General features: G+C 39.0%; 1 protein-coding gene across 2 annotated transcripts; it reads left to right on the top strand.

The window, feature by feature from the left end:
- The first annotated feature begins 2,812 nt into the window (after positions 1-2,812).
- On the top strand, positions 2,813-20,716 carry Zkscan8 (zinc finger with KRAB and SCAN domains 8). Of its 2 annotated transcripts, XM_029468176.1 has the most exons (6): positions 2,813-2,976; positions 6,895-7,394; positions 8,629-8,797; positions 11,576-11,667; positions 11,970-12,093; positions 12,968-20,716. In XM_029468176.1, the coding sequence occupies exons 2-6, from the start codon at positions 6,975-6,977 to the stop codon at positions 13,927-13,929; spliced, it is 1,767 nt and encodes a 588-aa protein (XP_029324036.1). In that variant the 5' UTR covers positions 2,813-2,976; positions 6,895-6,974; the 3' UTR covers positions 13,930-20,716. The 2 variants fall into 2 exon arrangements, with proteins under 2 accessions (XP_029324036.1, XP_021036711.1); XM_021181052.2 differs by lacking the exons at positions 11,576-11,667; positions 11,970-12,093.
- The last annotated feature ends 279 nt before the right edge of the window (positions 20,717-20,995 follow it).

Below are 20,995 nucleotides of genomic sequence, written 5' to 3'. Positions count from 1 at the left end.
CTGGAGCTTGTGTCTCTAGCTGCATATGTATCAGAAGATAGCCTAGTCGGCCATCAGTGGAAAGAGAGGCCCATTGGTCGTGCAAACTTTATATGCCTCAGTACAGGGGACCGCCAGGGCCAAGAAGTAGGAGTGGATAGGTGGGGGGAGTGGGTGGAACTTTGGGAATAGCATTGGAAATGTAAATGAAATAAATACCTAATTTTAAAAAATAACTCAGTTCCAAAATAAGACTATCGAATATTATGGATCTCAGAGTTTCTGCTGTACAATCATCTCTGCTTTTATACAAAGTCAATTTAATTATGGAAAACAAAATATTTTTAGATGTTCCTATCATTGTTTTCAGCATGTATCAAATCACAGATACTGGCATATCTCTCTCTGATTGTATCATGTTAGAATGTTTGATATTTTTAATTTCTGCTTGAGTTGCTGACCTGAGTTTCAATTTTTTAAGAAATTGTTAAGTTGACTAGAAACTGTGAGTCGCACCTATAAACCCAACACTTGGGAGGTCAAGGTAGAAGTATCTGAAGAGTTCAAGGTCATCCTCAGAAACATAGGTTGAAGGCAACTTGGACTTTATGAAACCTTGTCAAGAAAAAAAAAACTAAATCATCAAATTAATTTTGGTTTGTGATTAAGACAGAATTCCCAGCAGTATCTGAAATGACCACAACCATACTGGTGCTACTTTGTACTACATGCTTTTACAAAGTGGAATTCCTAGTATTGTCAATTATAAAATCAAAATATTGGTCTAACTAGAACCACATGATCTTACATTGAAATAGCAACTGGCCCTGATAGAATCTTTAATCTTCCCTCTGAAATTTCAGAGGGAAATTCCAAGCCTCTGTCTTCAGCACTGCTTCCAACATTCTTATCTTCCAAACTCCTACAGAACACTGAGGTTTCAACACTCAATGATCCTTCTAGCCCAAATTTCCAGTCCTTCCACATTTCTCCCCCCAAACATAATCAGGTCTGTCACAGCAATACCCCATACCCAGTACCAATTTGTCTTAGGGTTGTATTGCTATGATAAAACACCATGACCAAAAAGCAAATTGGAGAGGAAAGGGTTTTATTTGGCTTACACTTCTAGATCATAGTCCATCATTGGAGGAAGTCAGGACAGGGACTCAAGCAGATCTGGAAGCAGGAGCGGATGCAGAGGCTATGGAGAAGGCTTTTTACTCTCTTGCTTCCCCTGCTTTGTCCAGCCTTCGCTCTTATAGAACCAGGACTACCATCCATGGATGGCATCATCCAGAATGGGCTGAGCCCTCCTCCATTGATCACTAATTGAGAAAATGCCATACAGCTGGATCTCATGGAGGCATCTTCTCAACTGAGGCTCCTTCCTCTGATGACTCTAATTTATATCAAGTTGACACACAGAACCAGCCAGTAGATGTAATAAATGTGGAAAAACCTTCATCCAACAAGCACATCTTGTTGGAAATTATAGAACACACACTGAAGTCCTATAAATATAGAGAGTATGGGAAAGATCTCCGTGGGCACAGAGGTGTTATTCAACATTAGAGAATCCATATAAGGTAAAACCCTATAGGTACATTGAGTGTGGAAGTCTGTATAAGTTAGGCTGTAACTTATACAGGTAAGTATAGATAGGTACTATACTATAGATAGGTACTATACTAATTCTCTAGGTATCAGAGAATTTATAGAGTAAATTAGTTCTACTAAAAGGAGAACAGTGCCAAAAATTCCTTAGTGCTCAGGATTTATAGACAGAATCTATCTTAGAGACCACGAGTGCTCTTAATGTGGGCAAAACTTCAATCATCATTTAAAAACTCAAATCAAAGAGTATGAGTCAAATATTCTTTTATTTCTAATTTAGTTGTTTTGAAGGAAGAATCAACTTCAGAAGGCTTTAACCTATTTGTATTGACTTACATTTATAATACCAATTTTATAATACCAAATTTATAATCACTTGATTTATGTTTATAATCCCAACACTTGGGAAGGAGAGGCAGGGGGTTTGCTCTGACGCCAGCTAGGGCGCAGAGAGACTTGATCTAAACTAGCAAAACAACAAAAATGTAACCCTGTCTATTGTTCACTTGTGACCCAAGCTTGGCAATTCCTGGTTGAATATGACTTCTCCCTTCTGTTCTAGTTCTTTGCTTGTCCATTCGTTTATATGACACTAGGTAAGACATTCACATGTCCTCTGCCTCATTTCCTCGAGATGAGAATGAGATTCACCAACTCTGTCTCAACAAGTTGAAACAGATAAAAAGTTGTCTTTGACATTAAAAAGTAAACCAATGTTCATTGTTTTCCACCATTATTCTATTTAAATTTTAAGTTAGGGGTCTGGTTATTTTGTAGAAGTTTTGTTGTTTCCAACCATAAGTATCTGGAGGATGAGAACACCTCACAGTCAAAGAGAAAGCAGTGGTCAGTAGGAACTTTATAAATATAATACTGTCCCTAGGAACTACAAAGGTTTAAATTCTTCAATACGCAGTGAAAGTTGGGAATTTGGAGTAATCGTGGAGCATTAATGGGAAAGCACAAAGTAACTAAGAAGAATAAAGAGAAATCCAGCGCAGGCCTCTGGGTCTGTGATCAGCCACCCAACTCTCAAACTTGTCACCTGAAGCCTGAGGCTGGCCAGGCAAAAGCTTAGGTGACTTAAAGCTATGTCACTGCTCAGGATGTCCGGCTTAGCCGCCCTCCACCTGGTGTAGCTGAGGGCGCTCGGTCCTTTTGCCGGCCTACCATAGAGCTGTCAGACCTCCGAGCTTCCTAGAGAGCTTCCGGAAGTGGCTGTGGGGCAAGATGCGTGCTGGCCGGCTCTGCGGCTCCGAGGGTTTGGAACTTAGCGGCTGCAGGGGTCCCGCTCGGTTTCGGTGTCCGTCGCGTCTCCTCGCGCGCTTCCCGGTCCGCGCTGTGCCGCCTCCCGCCCTCGGGCAGCGTGGGGAGCTCTCGGTGAGTGCGCTGGGCCGAGCAGGGGCGCTCGGGCAGCGGAGGCCCGAGAGCGGGGAGCGGGTCGGCCCAGGGCCTGCGGCCGCTGAGCAGGCCGACACCCGGCCCCAACTTCCCACGGGATGGCTCTCCTCATCGCCAGTCATCATGTATTAATTTTGCACTCGCTCTTACTTGTAAAGCCGGCCCGTGTACCAACTGTTTTTACTCAGCAGTTTTGCCTATCGGTCTCAAAATTCATTTTTAAAGATAATAATTTTTTTCTTTTGAAGCCTCTACCCCACGTGGAAATCTTTGATTTTTTTTTTTTTTTACTCTTTTTTTTTTCTACCCATAAAAGAAGTATATTATGAAAATAGTTCATGTAATGACTGAACAGTTGTGTGCAAAAGAAATACTTTAAGTAATTCCGGGGTAACAAAATTAAACCTTATTCAGAATACTTTGCTTACCTAGTTTATTAAAGCTAACTGAAATAGAATCTTGAAAATTCGGTAGGTTCCCATTCCCAAAACTCGGGTCATTCATGAGTAATCTCTGTTAGATTTCTAAGACGTTGACCACATACTTCTATTTGTCCGATTCACTTAAGTATTGCTATGCAGCAATCATCATTTTAGTAAATGTGCAGGTTTTGAGTTCCTTGTGGTTAAATATAAAAATGTAAGTCTTAAAAACATTCATCAAAGCAACTTCCTTGAGAAGCCCATAGCCACGCTTGTGTGTCTGGCCCTCTCCTGAGTGCCTTTCTCCTAATCCTCATGCTCAAGCCTTATTAAAATAACTTTTAAAATCTCCAAAACAAACAAAATGAATGAATGCCATTTCAGAAAACTACAAAGCATGTTTGTTTCGTCTACTTCTTCTTAATCTCTAAAACCTGGAGATTATCATTCCTGGTTTGTATTCGGTTCTCAGACATTTCTCAAGTTTAATTAATTAGAAAGGAAAGTACATCTCCTGTATCTCTTGAAAAGCCAGTATTTGAGTTGTGCCTTCCTTAGTTTTCAAGCCTTTAACATTTCCGATCCCGAAGAAGCCTAAGATTGCTGCCTTTCCATTCATAAGGCAGTCATCCTGACCAGCTGGTCTTCAAGGATGGGGTGTAAGGATCAGTGTTTCTCTGTAGGTACTTTCCAACACTGCAGTGTGTATGCACAAAATTATTAGAAAGGAGAATGAAATGGCCATGTATGTTGGTGCATGCCCGTAATTAATTTGCATAGGGTTGGGAAATCACCAGTTTGAAAACAACCTTAGAAAATTTTGTTTTGTTTGGGGAGGATGGGTAAGGTCCACTCATGCCACAGTACCGTAGTGGAGGTCAGAGGACAATTGCAGGAGTCTGTCTTCTTCCACCTTGTGGGTCCTGGGAAAGTAAACTCGGGCTGTCAGGCTCAGCAGCAGGCACCTTTACCTCCTGACAGCGCTCAGAGTCCCGTGTCTTTTTAACAGTACACCAGTCATATTGGATTGAGGACCTATCTTATTCCAGTTATAACTTCATGTTAATTTGATTATATCTATCTACTGTCTGCAAATAGGGTACATTTATAGGCACTACCTAAAGCCGGGCATCTTTTTTGAAGACAGTTAGTAACATGAATGAAGAGAAGCTTAACCAAAGTCAAGGAGAAGTCACCACTGCAGCCTTAGCAAGGGATATATATATATATATATATATATATATATATATATATATATATATATACACAAGAACAGAAACCATTAGAGTACATATTCCCCACAAAGAAACAGGGCCATCAAAGTGAGCTCTTTGGACCTGGAGCCTCTACTCTTAAAACAAATCTAGACACATTCTATGTTGTGTTGTAAATATAGCCCTCTAATGTTCTTTAATTCTATGAAGATAAAATTTTGATGAGTATGAAATTAAGAGAGCAAAACGTTTTGGCAACCAATAATATACTGTTGTGAGAAAAGTAGTGTGTGTAGATATAGAGAATAAGGAAAATAAATAATTTGGGCAACAATGAAAGTAGTCCAAAAAGACTTAAATGAAAAGATAACATTTATGGACTGGAGAACCCTTGTTAAGGTGTCATTCCTAATGTGATATCAATACTGTTAAGATAGTATTTCTAAACTGAGATATAGATTCAACACAAGTTCAATTCTAGCATTATTGGGAATCAATAAGCTTATTCTAATATATGGATCAAAAGCAACAACCAGCAAAGCCAAAACAGCTTCAAAAAGAGAAAAGTTGCAGGATTGGAACTACTTTGAAAATTCGAGAGAAGGTAGATATATAGGTCACAGTAACAGAATAAAGACTCCAGAAATAGTGTTTGTGGCCAGTCAGACTCCTCTCTGATGAAAAGGCAAGTGATCCAGTATATAATCCTTTCTGTGAATGGAACTAGAAAAGATTTTCATGTGTATGTAAGGAGGGGGACCTCCAACCACACCTTCACTTCTGCAAAGGTTAATTAAAAATAGAGCATAGACTTAAAACCTGAAACTACAAACTTTTAGAAAACCTTTGTAATTTGGAGTTAAGCAGACATTTCTTAGATTTGATATCAAAAGTACAATCTTTAAAAATTTTGATAAATTATACTTCAAAAAATTTCAAATATCATCTTCAAAGCTTTCTGTTAAAAGAATAGAAGAGAGTCAATATTTATAAATAATGCATCTCATGAAGGACCTGTATCCAGAATATATAAAGAGTTCTCAAGTCTTAAACATACAAACAATATAAACCTCAATTACAAAACAATCCTGGGCAAAGCATGGAATTGCATGTAGTTCTAATATATGAGAGACAGAGGCAATAGGATCACCAGTTAAAGATCAGCCTGGCTATCTGTATCAGATCTTTTATCTGATAAGACCCTATCTCAGCAGCCTAAACAAGTTAAATAAGTATGTAAGTAAACCTGGTACATGCCTGTAGGCCCAGTATTTAAGAAGCTGAGGTGTGAGAATCACAAGTTTGGCACTGTCTTTGGTTATAGAATAAGACTGTGCCAAAAAACAAATGCAAAGTGGATCAAAATCTTTAAATAGATACTTCACCAATATATGTTCAATATTGTTAGTAAAGAAACAATTCAAATTCATAACACATTACTATAAACCTATTATAATGTTTATTTTTTAATACAATGCCAAGTGCTAATGGAATGCAAAATATAGCCACCTTGGAAACAATTCAGCAGTTTTTTAGATACTACACTTAAAACTCAGCAGTTTACTTCTTACTTCCATGTTTTACCTCATTGAATTAAAAACTCACACAAGATCATGCGTGTACATGGTGGTTTTATTCATAATTACAACAGGAAAAAACTCATTTGGTGGAAGTGTAGATGAATAATCATCTGTATGAGAATAAGCATACATATTGATGTCAGGTGTCTTCTGCTAAGTGAAAGTTGTCAAACTCAAACACTTCTGAATTTTATTTCTGTAACATTCTGGAAGGTCATTGGTGTGTGGGTTTAGATTTGTAGACGTTGATAAGATGTTCTTTTCTTTGCAGATCCACTGCTCCAAATAGATTTTTAGGAGTAAGAGATGAAGTCTAAGAGATAACCCTGAGACAAGAGGGAAAATAGGAAGCCTAAATAGGGTTGTGAATCTTAAGTAATGAAGAGGAAAGGGTTAAAGTGTTCATAAACTAGAACAAGGTTAAGAGAGAGCTAAAGTACACAAGACAGTTGAGAACGGCAGATGTACAGGTACCGTGAGGAATTCAGTGTCTGCTGTTTAGGCTGACTCTCCATGGTCTCTGTCCTCCACAACCCTAAACAGAAAGCAAAAGGAAGGGTTTGTACCATGGGTGGGTTTGGGCTGCCAGATTATTTAGGGCACTCATTAATATATCTTGGTAAGTTACTATGATTTTTGCCTTACCTTAAACATAGTTATCATTTTCTGTTTTGGGAGAAGTGCCCTGGAGGTTCTTGGAAGACTTTTAAGAAGATACAGAAGGTAGAGGAAAGAGATCTTCTGAGCTTTACTGGCCCTAAATGGCTACAGAATCAAGAAAGCCTTCTTCAGCCCCATCTCCACCAGACCAGGCTCCTGAAGAGGATCTTGTCATTGTCAAGATAGAGGAGGATCATGGTTGGGATGAGGAATCCAGTGTGCATGAGAACAACACACCTGGCCAAGAACAGTTTCGTCTACGCTTCAGACAGCTCTGCTACCAGGAGACATTAGGACCTCGGGAAGCTCTGATCCAGCTCCGTGCACTTTGCCATCAGTGGCTGCGGCCAGACTTGAACAGCAAGGAGCAGATCCTGGAGCTGCTGGTGCTGGAGCAGTTCCTGACCATCCTGCCTGAGGAGCTGCAGGCTCTGGTTAAGGAGCACCAGTTACAGAATGGAGAGGAGGTGGTAACCCTATTGGAGGACCTGGAAAGGCAAATTAATGTCCTAGGGCGACCAGTAAGTAGCTGCGCATGCTGTGACTGAATTCCTGAAAGCTTTGTAGAAAGTCATTGGCTTCACTTTGAGGAATAAATTCTATTCACTGGTTTCTTGTAAATACAGATGAAAATTTTAATTTTGTAAAAGGTAGAATCCATTTTCATCCTCCTAAGATCCCCTCCACACTTGTATTATTGTCCTTGCTTACTATATGGGACCATAATACACAAGGAGCTTATATTACTTTTTTTTCTGGGGTACCTGTAATACCAACGGTCAGGGTTTGGGCCAGATATTTCTACATCTTTGGCCTCTTAAGGAATTGTAACAAAGACCCACACAAATTGTACAGATAGCAAGGAAATGTTATTCAATGGCAGAACAATGGTACAAAGTAAGAAATACAGTCAAGAGTCTTAGGCCACTCAAGTGAAACTCCTTAAGTACTCAAGGGCCTCAATTATTTGGGGCTTCTTCTGGGGTTCAAGAGAAAAGGGAATTTGTTTGCCAATAGGCATGATGAAGATGATTCTTTGTTTTCTTGGAGGATACAATTTGCCTTATTGGCTTATGCACCCAAAACCAGTCTAGGCCTGCTTGACCCCTACCTTCCTTACCCAGAAGTAACTGGAATATGATTGAGTACAAGCTGTCTAAGTGTCATGGTTGTTAGAGGGAGGAGAAATTTATTTGTTCAGAGTAGGGTGTAGGTACAGCTCAAAGCAGGTGAGGTCCTATATCACTAACAGGTACATTGTTCAGAGAGCAAGGAAGGAATGGGGGGCAGGTCTTAATACAAAACAAGTAATGTAAAGCCCAGCTTGCTAAACTATTTCGTATGTTTGCTTCCCTTGCCTGGCTAATTAAAGATGACTACTTCCTAGAATATAAGCTTCCTAGGGTTGTTTTGTTTTTGTTTTTGTTTTTGCTTCCTAGTTTCTTTTCAGAAGAATATTTTGCTATTGTGTGACCCTATTTTAGTTTTGTGGGTTATTCATCCTAAGTTAGAGTTCTGAATCCTAATATTGGTGTTTGATATAGTGGAGAAATATCGACAGAAATTGTTTCTTTAGTACTAAACAGAAACAAATACCTTCTTTCTGTGCTAATTTCTTGCTGCAAATGAAGTAAATGACATTATATTGCTTGCTTTCCCAAATATGAACACCCATGAAAGGCATTGACTCCACTACCACCCTCACTTCATTTCTCAAAGGAACTCTGTGTAACTCTGCTGTCCCATTGTTTCTAGGTCTCAACTCATACACATGGGCACAGAGTACTCTGGGATGAAGTCATACCTTCAAAATCTGCATCAGAACCTCCAAGTATTCACGTACAATCCTTGGCCACCATGCCCAAATCTGCAGTGCCCCAGAAACCACAGGACAGGGGAAAGAGGCCAGATTTCACTTACAATGGTGAGGAAAGAGACTTGTATTTGGGGTATCTGTCTCGTTCAGGAACTAGCATCAGTGTTTGAGTAGTCTCAGTGTTCTGGGTTTGAATGTTTATAGAAGTAGTACATGAACTTTTCCTATGCAGATAAATAGCTGTTGACCCCCTACTGGGGCACAAAGGACACACCAAAGAAACAATCTATTGAAAACTAACTTATGAACCAATGAGTTTAATTAGAGGTAGGGTGAAGGATTTTTTTTTCTTTTTTATAGAAACATGGGTAGCTTAGCATCAGCTGTACCACTAAAGAAATGTCTTAGCACCAGTTAAGTGCCTACATGGGAATGGGGAAGGGGGCTTGTGATCCTTTCCCACTCTGTAGCAGGTCTTCTGTATAAAGCCACAGAGGCTAAGAGGTCAGAAGGGCAATGGCCATATCGTGCACAGAGGACAACAGTAGACCATCAGTTCTAGGTGTAAACTTATGAACAAAGAATTTGAGTGTGTTTTGTTTTGTTTTGTTTTATGAATTCACACATTTGTTAACCCCATTTATAGCAGATCTTTTTTCTAGATTTTGCTAGTATCATAACATTATAATTACAAAAACTTCAGTACTTTACAACAAGAGCATTTTGATAACCACGATAAGAAGATAGTTAGAAATGGTCATCTTTTGCCAGTTGTCCCAGTGTTTTTTCTGGTTCAGAGCCCACCCTATGACCGTAGTACAGCTAGTCATAAATTCTTCAGTATCCTTAAATTTGTCATTTTTTGCATTATTTCTTTTTATGACCTTAACAGTTTTAAAGAACATAGATCAAAATTAGTAGAATGGCTACAAATTGGGTCTACTTGAACTTTTCTCATATTTAGGTTCAAGTTTAATATATTTAGCAAGAACACTACAGAAAATTGGCCTATTGTAATGTTATTTTTGATGACTTAAGATTAATCTTGCTAGTTTAATCACTATAAATTTATTGTTTTCCCCTTTATAACTAAGTAATTTAGGAGGAAGTTCTCATGAAGCTTTGGAAATATCTTAACCAAACTTGTTGCTAATACAGTAATTTTAATATTTATTGGTTTCATTTTTATTTTATTTTATTAAAGTTTCTCAACTGAGTCAGGGAATATTACTAAACCAGTTACAAGTGGTTCTTTCTCAGTCGTTCCTTCTATGTTGTTGCATTGTTCATCTTAAGAGAAAACATTTACTTCTTTCCCTTCTAGTTTACCCATGGATACATATGAGGCGACTAGAAGTCATGTTGTGTACATTCTGTTTCCCTCACCTTACTTTTATTAGTAGTGTGTGGACACAGACATACATCTGCCAGGAGGGCAGAGAACAACTTTCTTCACGAGTCAGGTCTTTCCATCCACCATGGGTTCTAGAAATTGAACTTGAGCTGCTGGACTTATATGAAAAGCACCTTTGCCCAGATGCTCTCTCTGGCTCCTCTACCTTATTTTTTGAGATGGGGTCTTTCCCTGAATATGTATGTCCATTTCTGCTAGATTCTCTGACCTCCAGACCACCAGGATCTGCCTGTTTCTGTTCTCTTTCAACTCCCAATATTGAGGCTTCAAACATAAGGCTTTTATGTGGGTGATGGGACTTTGAACTTACATCCTCATACACACAGCAAGCACTTTACCGCGGAGCCATCATGCCAGCCCTAAGTGTGTGTAGAGGAGGGGTAGGTGTGTCTGGGTTGTTTTGGGCAGTGCCAGGTATCTTAATTCAGGGTGTTACTCACCCAAGGCCAGCACTCTTCTAATGGGGCTATGTCTTCTACCCTTCCATCTTATTGCTGCTGTTTACTTATGGGCATATAAATTCTTTGTTTCAGAAACATTGGGTTCACTGTGCTTACTTCATACTTGGCCAGATGAAGCCTTAAGTCTGTGTCTTTTTTGGCATTGTGATTTTTTTAGAAATAACTATTTTTGGCAGAATAGCATATTCTAGGCTATTTGTCTTTGTTTGGTTTGGTTTGGTTTTTCCATTTATGGGATTTATAATACTTTATTTTCTTTAAGTGAATTTGTTTTTTGTATTTTGAAACAGGTCTATGTGTAGTCTTCTTTGGCTTAGAACTTACTTTGTAGATCAGCCTGGCCTCAAATTTGTGGTGGTCCTCCTGCCTATACCATAAGGGCTAGAGCTATAGGCATTTGCCACCCCACCAGCATATAAGTGAACTTGTGATATTCCTATACTGGATCTTAGTCAAAAGGCTAAGACCTTTTAATATTTCTAAGGACCAAGCATAAAAACACTTTAGTTAATTATATAATTCTTGTCTGAAGTCATAAATCTTGTTGCCCAAGACATATGTTGCTTAACTATAAGGCTGATTTTCCTAATTAAATGCTCAGTATCTGTGAGAAGCAGACATGGGCAATCATGGCAGAGATCATCAGCGAGATTGTTATCTTGCTTACTAGAGTTTGTTAGTCCTCATGTTCAGTTTCCAGGACACTGGAGTGTAAAGGAGCATCACACATAAACACAAAGACAGTACTTTTAGTAGAGAAGAAAATAGAAATCCATTCCCATTAGGAAATCAGGATACTTCATTTATTTGACTGTATAAGTTCAGGTACATTAAAGTACAGATGTGCTATGAGCATTCATGGATATGGGCCAGAATCCAAAATGTCAGCACTTTATGTGCAGAATCCTTGGCATATATATGCTGAAATAAAAATAATTTTGGATAAGTGAATGCCGGCTCCCACAACCATGCAGTAAAACTAGTCAATTCATAGCTCCTTTCTCCTCCCAGCCATGTCTTCTTCTCAGAAACCTACTCCTTCCCAGAAAGGAAGTTCTGGAGATCAGGAGGTGACAGCTAGACTTCTCACTGCAGGGTTCCAGGTGAGTTGTCCTCCTTCTCACTAAAAGCCTGTATCTCTATTTGACAATATCGTGGCAAATGCCCATCTCTGTCTGTAGTGGTACCTGTTTAAGAACTTTCCCTGAATCCTTTTTTGCTTAGTACTAAACCAGTCTTTGATCTCCCCACACCCCCAATAAATCTAGTGCACTTTCCTTTTCCTCCCAGCTATTCACACCCTTTTCATAGCACACTCCTGCTTCTTCACCTCTCCTAAAATTGTAGTTACCTCCAACACTGGTTTTGAGCTGTGGCCCCAAATGAGGGTCTTGTTTTGTTTCAGACTTTGGAAAGGATTGAAGACATGGCTGTGTCTCTTATTCGAGAGGAGTGGCTTCTTGCTCCATCACAGAAGGATCTGAATAGAGATAACAGGCCCGAGAAATACAGGCACATGTTCTCCCTGGGTAAGGAGAGCTGTCGTTATTATAATTTAAGGATTCTCTCTTTGCTTGTTGTGTTTCTAGTAGCTTTATAAAATTTAGGAGGACTTAGTGGAACTTAAACTCAGGATTTGGGTATGTAGAGATGGCTCAGTGGTTAAGAGTGCTTTCTACTCTTCCGGAGGACTGGAGTTCTGTTCCCAGCATCCACATCAAGTACCTCATAACCACCAGTAACTCCAACTCTAGGGATACAGTGCCTTCTGGCCTCTGCAGACACCCAACACATGTGGCACACATAGTCATAAATTTGCTTTAAAATTTATCTAATCTTAAAAGAAACTCAGAATTCAAGAGATGGATATTAGATTGAGACTTCTTGGGGTCTAAAATGAAACATTTTGTTTCCAACCCAGAGTTCTTTACAGTTTGTACCTGAATAGTAAGTATTGTTCATTTTGCCAGTTAAGAAAATGACGCCTCTGTAGTACTCCCTGAGTTCCCACCTTTCTTCCAGTTCCCATTGGACCATCATATTGGAATGTTTCTGTCATGAGCCAGTAGTACTTCCAACCCTTTCAGGACTGTTTGGTACATTCTCACCGACTCAGTAGATCTTGTAGGAGTTCTTTATCTTTTTCTACTCCCCACCTTACACTTCTCAGTTGATCCCTTTCCAGCTTTACTCACCTATCAGGGAACCCCCTTTTCCTGTCACCCCTTTCCTAGTTGGCATTTGTTTCATACTTCTGTTTGGTCAACCCACATATATCTCTCCTATTTTAGATAGAGAAAACTATTTCCTGTAGCTTCAATGAGAACGTCACTTCCCCCTTTCTTCTAATATGAAAATAGAAAGTGACTTTGAGAATGATTGTCTGCTACATGTTTATTTCAGACGGTGAGACCAGGAGTGAGAACAAGGAATTATTTCCAAAACAGGTAATATCTCCCGGAATCCAGCCACATGGAGAGGCAACTGCCAAGTGCAACGGAGATGTTATTGTGGGTCTTGCGCATGGAGAAACCCAAGACCTTCTGGGCAAACTAGAGAGGCACCAGGGAAATCCCACACAAGAGAGACGACATAAATGTGATGAATGTGGGAAAAGCTTTGCTCAGAACTCAGGCCTTGTTCGCCACTGGAGAATACACACCGGAGAGAAACCCTATCAGTGTACTGTGTGCAGTAAAGCCTTCAGTTACAGGTCGGCCCTTCTTTCCCATCAGGATATCCACAACAAAGTGAAGCGCTATCACTGCAAGGAATGTGGTAAGGCCTTCAGTCAGAACACAGGCTTGATCCTACACCAGAGAATCCACACTGGGGAGAAGCCCTATCAATGTAATCAGTGTGGGAAGGCCTTTAGTCAGAGTGCAGGCCTTATTTTGCACCAGAGAATCCACAGTGGGGAGAGACCATATGAATGTAATGAATGTGGAAAAGCTTTCAGTCATAGTTCACACCTCATTGGACATCAGAGAATTCACACTGGGGAGAAACCCTATGAGTGTGATGAGTGTGGGAAAACCTTCAGACGGAGCTCACATCTTATTGGCCATCAAAGAAGCCACACTGGGGAGAAACCCTACAAATGCAATGAGTGTGGGAGGGCCTTTAGTCAGAAGTCGGGCCTTATTGAACATCAGAGAATCCATACTGGAGAAAGACCCTATAAGTGTAAAGAATGTGGGAAAGCTTTCAATGGGAATACTGGTCTCATTCAGCATCTGAGAATACATACTGGGGAGAAGCCCTATCAGTGCAATGAGTGTGGGAAAGCCTTTATTCAGAGATCGAGTCTCATTCGACATCAGAGAATCCACAGTGCAGAAAAGCCTGAAACCACAGGAGTTTAGGAGAAGCTTTGGTTGTAGTGTGAGCATTATTTGGCATTAGAGAAACCATGTAATAGTGGAAAAGTCTAGTGAAAAAGGCAGAATCTGTAGCTGTAACAAAGCTAAGAATAGCACTTGATTGGTTGGGCCCAATCCCTGGTCTGAGTTGATTTGTTTGACTGTCTTTGGGGGCATCTGATGAAACAGAACCTTAGCAGCTCAGTAGATTCTTCAGAATAACAGTAAATTGCTTATTGTAACTTGAAACACTATATTTTGTCTTTCCTGTGAGTAGCTCTAAGTTTGAGAGAGACCACTCCTCCAAGCTTCTCTGTTTCTTCCCATTTCCTGTGGTCCTTTTTTTTGTCATCCCTCTGAAGGTACCCTTGAAATCCTAATCTAAGACACTGCTTGAGTCCAAGGCAACCCTCAATGAGACTAAGACTTGTGTTGGCTTTTTAATATCCTAGTTAGAGAAGTTGTAGGACATTTAAATTATTACTCTAATACTCTTAGATGATAGATACCCATATTTCTCCACAAAGTCAATGCTATCTTTTTAACAGCACTATAGCATTTTTCTTCGTTTAGAACCTTTACTGACTCCATTGAGTCCCTGAGCATCTGTACATAGCCTTCACTACCCCCAGTCTCAATCCTGTGCCAACAAAGGAAGTGGACGCATTAGTGATGATGGTGGGCGTGATGGAAAGAAAGAGGTGAGTGGAGACTCAGCCTGGCTATTCTTGAGCATGGACAGTTGTTTCTCAAGGTGTCTTCTGACTCTCCTTCTGCCTCCCCACTATACACTGTGGTTTGAAAAATATTTGCACTATCAAAGCTTTGGCACCACATAAAAGACAGAGGTGCTTGAAAAAGACATTAAAAATCCTTACAAAGAATGTACATCATCCCTCTTGGCCCATTACAGTATTGCTTTCAGGTTCCTATCAAAAACTCACTGACCACATGGTCAGCCTGGACCGGCCTTCTCAGATGGCCGCAGCAGATCCAACATTATCTTCCATCTGTTTCCTTCCATTTGCATATCTCCAGTATCCAAATACCTCCGTCTGACTCTTTATTCTTCTGCATTCTGGTACACTCCATCAGTCATCTAACAACAAAGATACATTATTCACTCATTGTCACCAGGCACTGTATTTCACCTCTGAGGCTTCTATCATAACAGAATACTGTGTGGGTAAAGGAATGAGACTGCTTTTAAAGCAACACATCAGATCTTGTGCGTCTAAAATGTAGAGTCTTTTCGATTGAGTAATTATACTTACTACTTAATAAATTCTTGTTAAAATGCATATTCTAAAGTACTATGATTTTAGGAATGCTACCAGTCCTCCAAGTGTTAGGGACAATCTTAGAATTCTCATGTAATGAGAAGCAAGAAAACTATGTGTTGCTATTAATTATATTTCATGTTTGACCATTTGACTAGCCAGCAGGCTTGGAGTTGAATAGCTTTTGCTTTGCAACATTAATCCTCACACTTAAAATTATTCCATTAATCTTACTCAGAAGACAAATAAGGAGGTTCTGATGAAATCTTTGAAAAAAAAAATAATAATTTCACACCATGACTGCCCTAAAAGGATCATTTTAGTTTCTTTGGTTAACTTTCTCAGAACAGACCTCTCCATTATTCATTATTTTCTTATCCTCCATTCTGTCTGCTTCATTCCTGTTTAATACAGATTACCATTCCTAACTCCTCTCTAGCACTCCTCACCACTGAGCCATCTCTCCAGCCCTAATAACTTTATTTTTTAAGACAGGGTTGCAAATGTTTAAGAAACCAGAAGCAGGTAAATGTGCCTATGTCCAGACCCTTGCCTCCTGCCTGAGTTGTGCCTTACCTGCTATAAGACAGAGCTTCCGCATAGGTCGGCTCTGTGTGGTGTGGCAGTTACATAGGATGAGTGCATTTTCAGAGCAGCTGGGTGTCTGCATGTGTGCATGTGTGCACGCCCACTCCTTTCATATACTTTTGTGAAGCACCTGCCTTGAGTTCTAATAAAATTGCCCGCTTTGCATTTGTACCCAGAATAATATGTGCCAGATACTTCAGTCTCACAATTACTAAGAATATGGCAGAAGTCCAGAGAAAAGGAAGTATAATTGGAAAAATAAATGTTACACTGGGGTGAATGTGAAAAAGGGTGGTCATTTAAAAACCAGTTATTAGAGCCATTATGGTGAGGTACACCTTTAATCATAGCACTCAGGAAGCGGGGGCAGGTGAGCCACCATAGACTGCATAGCAAGCCAGCCTTGAATATAGTGAGTCCAGTCGCAAAAGAAAAAAAATAAAAGGTAAGTGAGGTTGGAGAAATGGCTTAGAGGTTAAGAGTGTGGGCTGCTCTTGCATAGGACCATTGAATTTAGTTCCCAACACCCTTTTTGGGTAGCTCGAAATTTCCTGTAACTCCAGCTCCTTGGACATCCAATATCTCTGGCCTGCACACAGATACACATAAATGTATACACATAAACATAATTACCAATAATAAAAAATTTAAATGAGTTCTCAAAGGCGATTTAGCACATGTATAGAACAGGCCAAGTGTAGAAATACATAGAAGTCATTGTTAGTCTTGAATTCAGCAAGCATTAATCAATCTATATTTAATTCAGTTCAGTGGCATTCATTAAGCCTTTATCCTATAGTGTCCAGTTTTTCTCTCCTTCTGAAATGAGTTGTTCACCAGTACTATCTTCTCCATCCTAAGCTGTTCATTTTAAGATGTGGCAGAGTAAAGTGGTTTTTCCCTAACTTACTTGCTATCAACATACCACTGGAAAAAACCTCTGAGGTATCAAAGAATTTCTCCATGAAGCCAGATAAGTATTCAAGAATGCATGGACCAGTATAGCTTCACTCTTGTTTCTACACCTCCAAAATGATAGCTGACATTTTTGTTTTGTTTTTCAGCAGTTGCCATGAGCCAAACCCTAAGTTAAATATGTATCCTACATAAGAGCTAATCTCACCACTACATGCCCCATTATGGAAGATATAACAGAAGTTTAGGGAACTAACTAACATAACATATCCAGCAAAAGGCAAAATTCTAACCTATACAGCCTGATGCTAGAGCTTGTGATAACCACTGTGCTTTGCTATCAACTGACTAAACTCCAGCCAGCCAAATGAAACCACGTACCCTTGGCATAAGAGATCCTAGGTAAAATAATATGCAGTAGTATAGTGTGGATCCATTGCAATTACTGGAAAATTGGTTTAAAATACTATTTGCAGTGAGAACATCTTTAGACTTGGATGTTCTTGATTCTTAGTTCAAAAAGGTTATTTTGTCAATAAAACATGCTTAAAGGAGTAACTAGGAGGGTAAAGCAGTTACAGCTTAGTGATACAAATAATCTCTCTGTAGACTGCCTTAAGGAAAGATGTGAGTAGAGCTAGGTTGGGCAGATGGACAGGTGGCAATAGTAAGCTTATCCAAAGCCTACAGTGAAGACCCATGTAGGCTTCTTGCCCGTTTCCACTCACCATTCTGTGTGTCTTCTGTTTTTCTTGATTTTTTTCAAGTGTGGTATTCATTTTTAACTCATTTCCGCTTTAGCTCTTCCTGGTTTTTCATAGTCAGCATTCCACTAAAATGTACGTGGAATTGCCAGTGTATAAATTAAGACTTTTTATTGTTGTTGTCCTTCTTAATCTCATTATACTTCATCATGTTGAGTTTCCCAACATGTGATGACTATTCTTGGTTGTCATCTTGAATACTACTAGGTGATTAGGCCTATTGGTAGACAGCCATTATTGAACTACCTGGACCACAATTTGTAAGCCATTCTAATACATCCCCTTTATATGTATTTTTTCATTCTATAAGTTCTGTTCTTCTAGAGAATCCCAAGTAATACAGATTTTCATATCAGAGGTGGTTCTAGAGCAATAGAAGTATTAAGGTGAATTTTTTTTTTAAATATTTGGGATAGGTTTGCAGACACCTACAGTTACTGAAGTCTCTCAGAAACTCAGGGAATATTGAAAACCCATGCTGTGAACTGTTTTACAAACTTACAGAGATAAATGCATTTGATTATACTGATTGACCAGTTGTAAGAGGCAAGAAATTTGTTGACTCTGTATATAAAACTTGAAAATTTGTAGAAAAAATAAGGAAAATGATGATGCTGGTTGGTTCCTGCTAGCATCTCTGAACAAATGACAAAGGGAAAGAATTTGCTGCTTGATAAAATTAACTAACTTCTAGCATCTCAAAGTACAGTGAAAAGCAGCAGTGTACTCAGTGATAAAGTTAGCCATCTCCAGATATGCATAAATAGTCTAAAGGTTTCTAAGTGTACAGTGCAAGAAAATCTTCTCTCCAGCAATCACAGCTCAAATTGTGGACAATCAAACCAAAGCCCTCATTTACGTTTGGCCAAATTTCAAAGAAAATTGAAGTCGCATCCTCAGAGAGTGTCAGTGGTTAAAGTAAGAGAACATTAGTTGGTAAGCAGCGTGCTCTGTACCTTGATGTGGAGGGAGATGTGTGGTAGGACTCTGTTGAGGTTCAGAACTTTGAGCCCTCAGATTCTCCTGGGTTTACTTCACCTGAGGGAATAGCCTCTCTACCCTCAGCAGAAAATGTACTCTACCCCTCAAATATTGCCTTGGTTTGTTTGTTTGATTGTTTGTTTTTGCCTTGAGGAAATACAAAGTGGGTATTTAAGGAAGGTAGTTGCAAATACCAACTATGGCCATGTGATCAGGTGCAGAAATGAGGATTACTATTTCTTCCAGATTTTGTTAAGAATGTGTTCAGATATTTGTGTTTTCTTTCCTCAATTTCTTATCATGTAATGTAACATCAATTAAGAGAATATCTGTAGTTACCATATTTAAGATTTGAGATACCAAAAGAATGTCCCTCAAGGGACATTGCCATTTATTCTAAAATTAATCATGCATTTGAGGTATAATACAAAATATAGTTTTATCATGTTAGGTATAATTATAATTTGATTAAATATATAATGCATTTGCAGTTGTACATGAGCTAGTTATATCATTTTAGGTGTAATTATGACCTGGTTATTATTTTCATTTGGAAATTAAGCACGGCATAAGAAGATATGATTGTGCGTCAAGGTGACAAGGGGTGAATTCAGATAGCTCTTCTTGGTTGTCAGCCTGACTACATTTGGAATTAACTCAAGCCAAACTGCTGGGTATACCTGTGAGGATTTTTTTTTTCCTTAAGTAAATCATTTCAAGTGTAAAAACTATTTTCTTTTAATCTGAATCTTTTGAGGTAAGAAGATCCACCTTTAGTCAGGGCTACACCTTCTGATGGCATTCAAATATAAGGCTGTGGAAGAAGAAAGCTTTTGCTGTTGTTTCCTTGCTCCTGCTAGTAAGTCCATGACTTCAATAGGATTAGAGCCAACTTCAGGATTCTGGGATGTTATGAAGAGCAGCTGAGACTTCCATCCCGATAGCATAAAACAACTGTCTCATTCTAGGGTTTTCCATTAGTAGACAGGCATTGTTCTCTCTGGACCACTGCCTGGACGCTACTCTAATCCCCTTTTTCTACATATGTGTAGATTCTTTCTATGAGGTCTGTTCTCTAAAGAACCTTAACTAATGCATCATTTAGAATTCTCCTTTCTTTGTCTTATGGTATTTTTTAGGTCATTTCTCTTCTATATCTGGCTCTTGTTTATTAGTCTTTTTTGTCTTCTATACTAAAAATAATTTCTGTACCCTGTTTTTACTTTTGTGTTCCTATTTATCTATTTTGTTACTTCATGTATTTGAGTAACTTTGTATTTTCCACTTTGTATGTCATCCACTGCTTGGGGAATTTTCCTCGGGTACCTACACCCCCTGATATTTGAAACCAAAACTCACTGTTCTGCCTCAATTTGTATTTTCTTTTGAAATAAACATCATTGCCTAATTGCTGTACCCTAAAATAGAATCATTGCTTTTTGTGTTTCTCATCCCAACCTTGAAGTTACCATGTCATCCTTTTCTGCCTTCCACTTTCCTGGTCTAGAACCTTATTGATCATGCTCATATTCTTCTTGAGGTTTGTTTTTGTTGTTGCATAGTCTTTGTTTTATATTTCTACAATACCCTTATAGCCTTCCACATAGATCTGCATCATGTAAGCTCAGGTTACTATGATTCCCTTCAGTTTCCTTCCAGAATATCCAACTTATATAACACTTCAAAAATGATCTTCAATCTCCATTTTCATGGAATCTCATTTTTACTCAGCCCCCAGCAGATAATTCTCACCAGTGTTCCATATCCTTGTTCTCCATTCAAGCCTCAGCTTTCATTACTCTCTGGCATATTTACCTTGGTATATCACATTCAAACCTCCTACAGCTTCCTAGTGTTATCTGTTATCTTACAAGACTTTGCCTCTGTGCCTTTCTCTCATGCTTTTTTGCTTAGATTACTCTTTGACTGTACCTTCTGTTCAAATTTGCTTCTTTCATGTCTTTTGAGACATCATCTTCTGATTGAGTTTGCCTCACACCAGCATCTTCCCTTATTCTGTTCTGCCTGAGCACATAACTTTCAAGTTTGTACTATGATCCATGCACTCATTAATACCTTGCTCTGCAATTATTTTCTAGCCATCTGTATAGTAGTTTCACATCTGTATTATTTCCAAGTTTAAACTGTAAGCTCCTTGAGGGCAGGGATTATAACTGTAACATTTGTATCACTGCACTCTCTTTAGTGCCTAGTACAGTGCTGAGCACACAGTAGGTGTTTAATAAATGCTTGTTAAATTATTGTGTGGATTTTTTGTAATGTTGAGATTTTTAAGGGCTTTCAGTAATGTGACCTATTTAGTGCACGCAAAAACTACATAACTGTCTCTATAAAATACTATAGTACACCAAGACTTGCCTGTATCAAGGAGTAAAGCCAAAAAAAAAAAAAAAAAAATCTAGGACACTCTATATAAAATTTTTAAGTTTTATAAACTATTTCCCTGGCCAAACTTATTGATGAGTTAAAAAGAGTGAAACAGGAAATGAGCCATGTGTAGTGCCACGAGACTAGAATCCC

The sequence above is a fragment of the Mus caroli genome, chromosome 13, assembly GCF_900094665.2.
Source record: "Mus caroli chromosome 13, CAROLI_EIJ_v1.1, whole genome shotgun sequence".
Classification (NCBI taxonomy): domain Eukaryota; kingdom Metazoa; phylum Chordata; class Mammalia; order Rodentia; family Muridae; genus Mus; species Mus caroli.
The sequence above is the reverse complement of the archived record's forward strand: the minus strand, read 5'-3'. Positions and strand labels throughout refer to the sequence as shown.

Bases quoted from the DNA above. Each gene is read 5' to 3' on its own strand.
- Zkscan8 (XM_029468176.1), top strand. From the start codon at position 6,975: ATGGCTACAGAATCAAGAAAGCCTTCTTCAGCCCCATCTCCACCAGAC. The intron at 7,395-8,628 runs GTAAGTAGCTGC...CATTGTTTCTAG, and splicing joins TTAATGTCCTAGGGCGACCA to GTCTCAACTCATACACATGG. The intron at 11,668-11,969 runs GTGAGTTGTCCT...GTTTTGTTTCAG, and splicing joins TTCTCACTGCAGGGTTCCAG to ACTTTGGAAAGGATTGAAGA.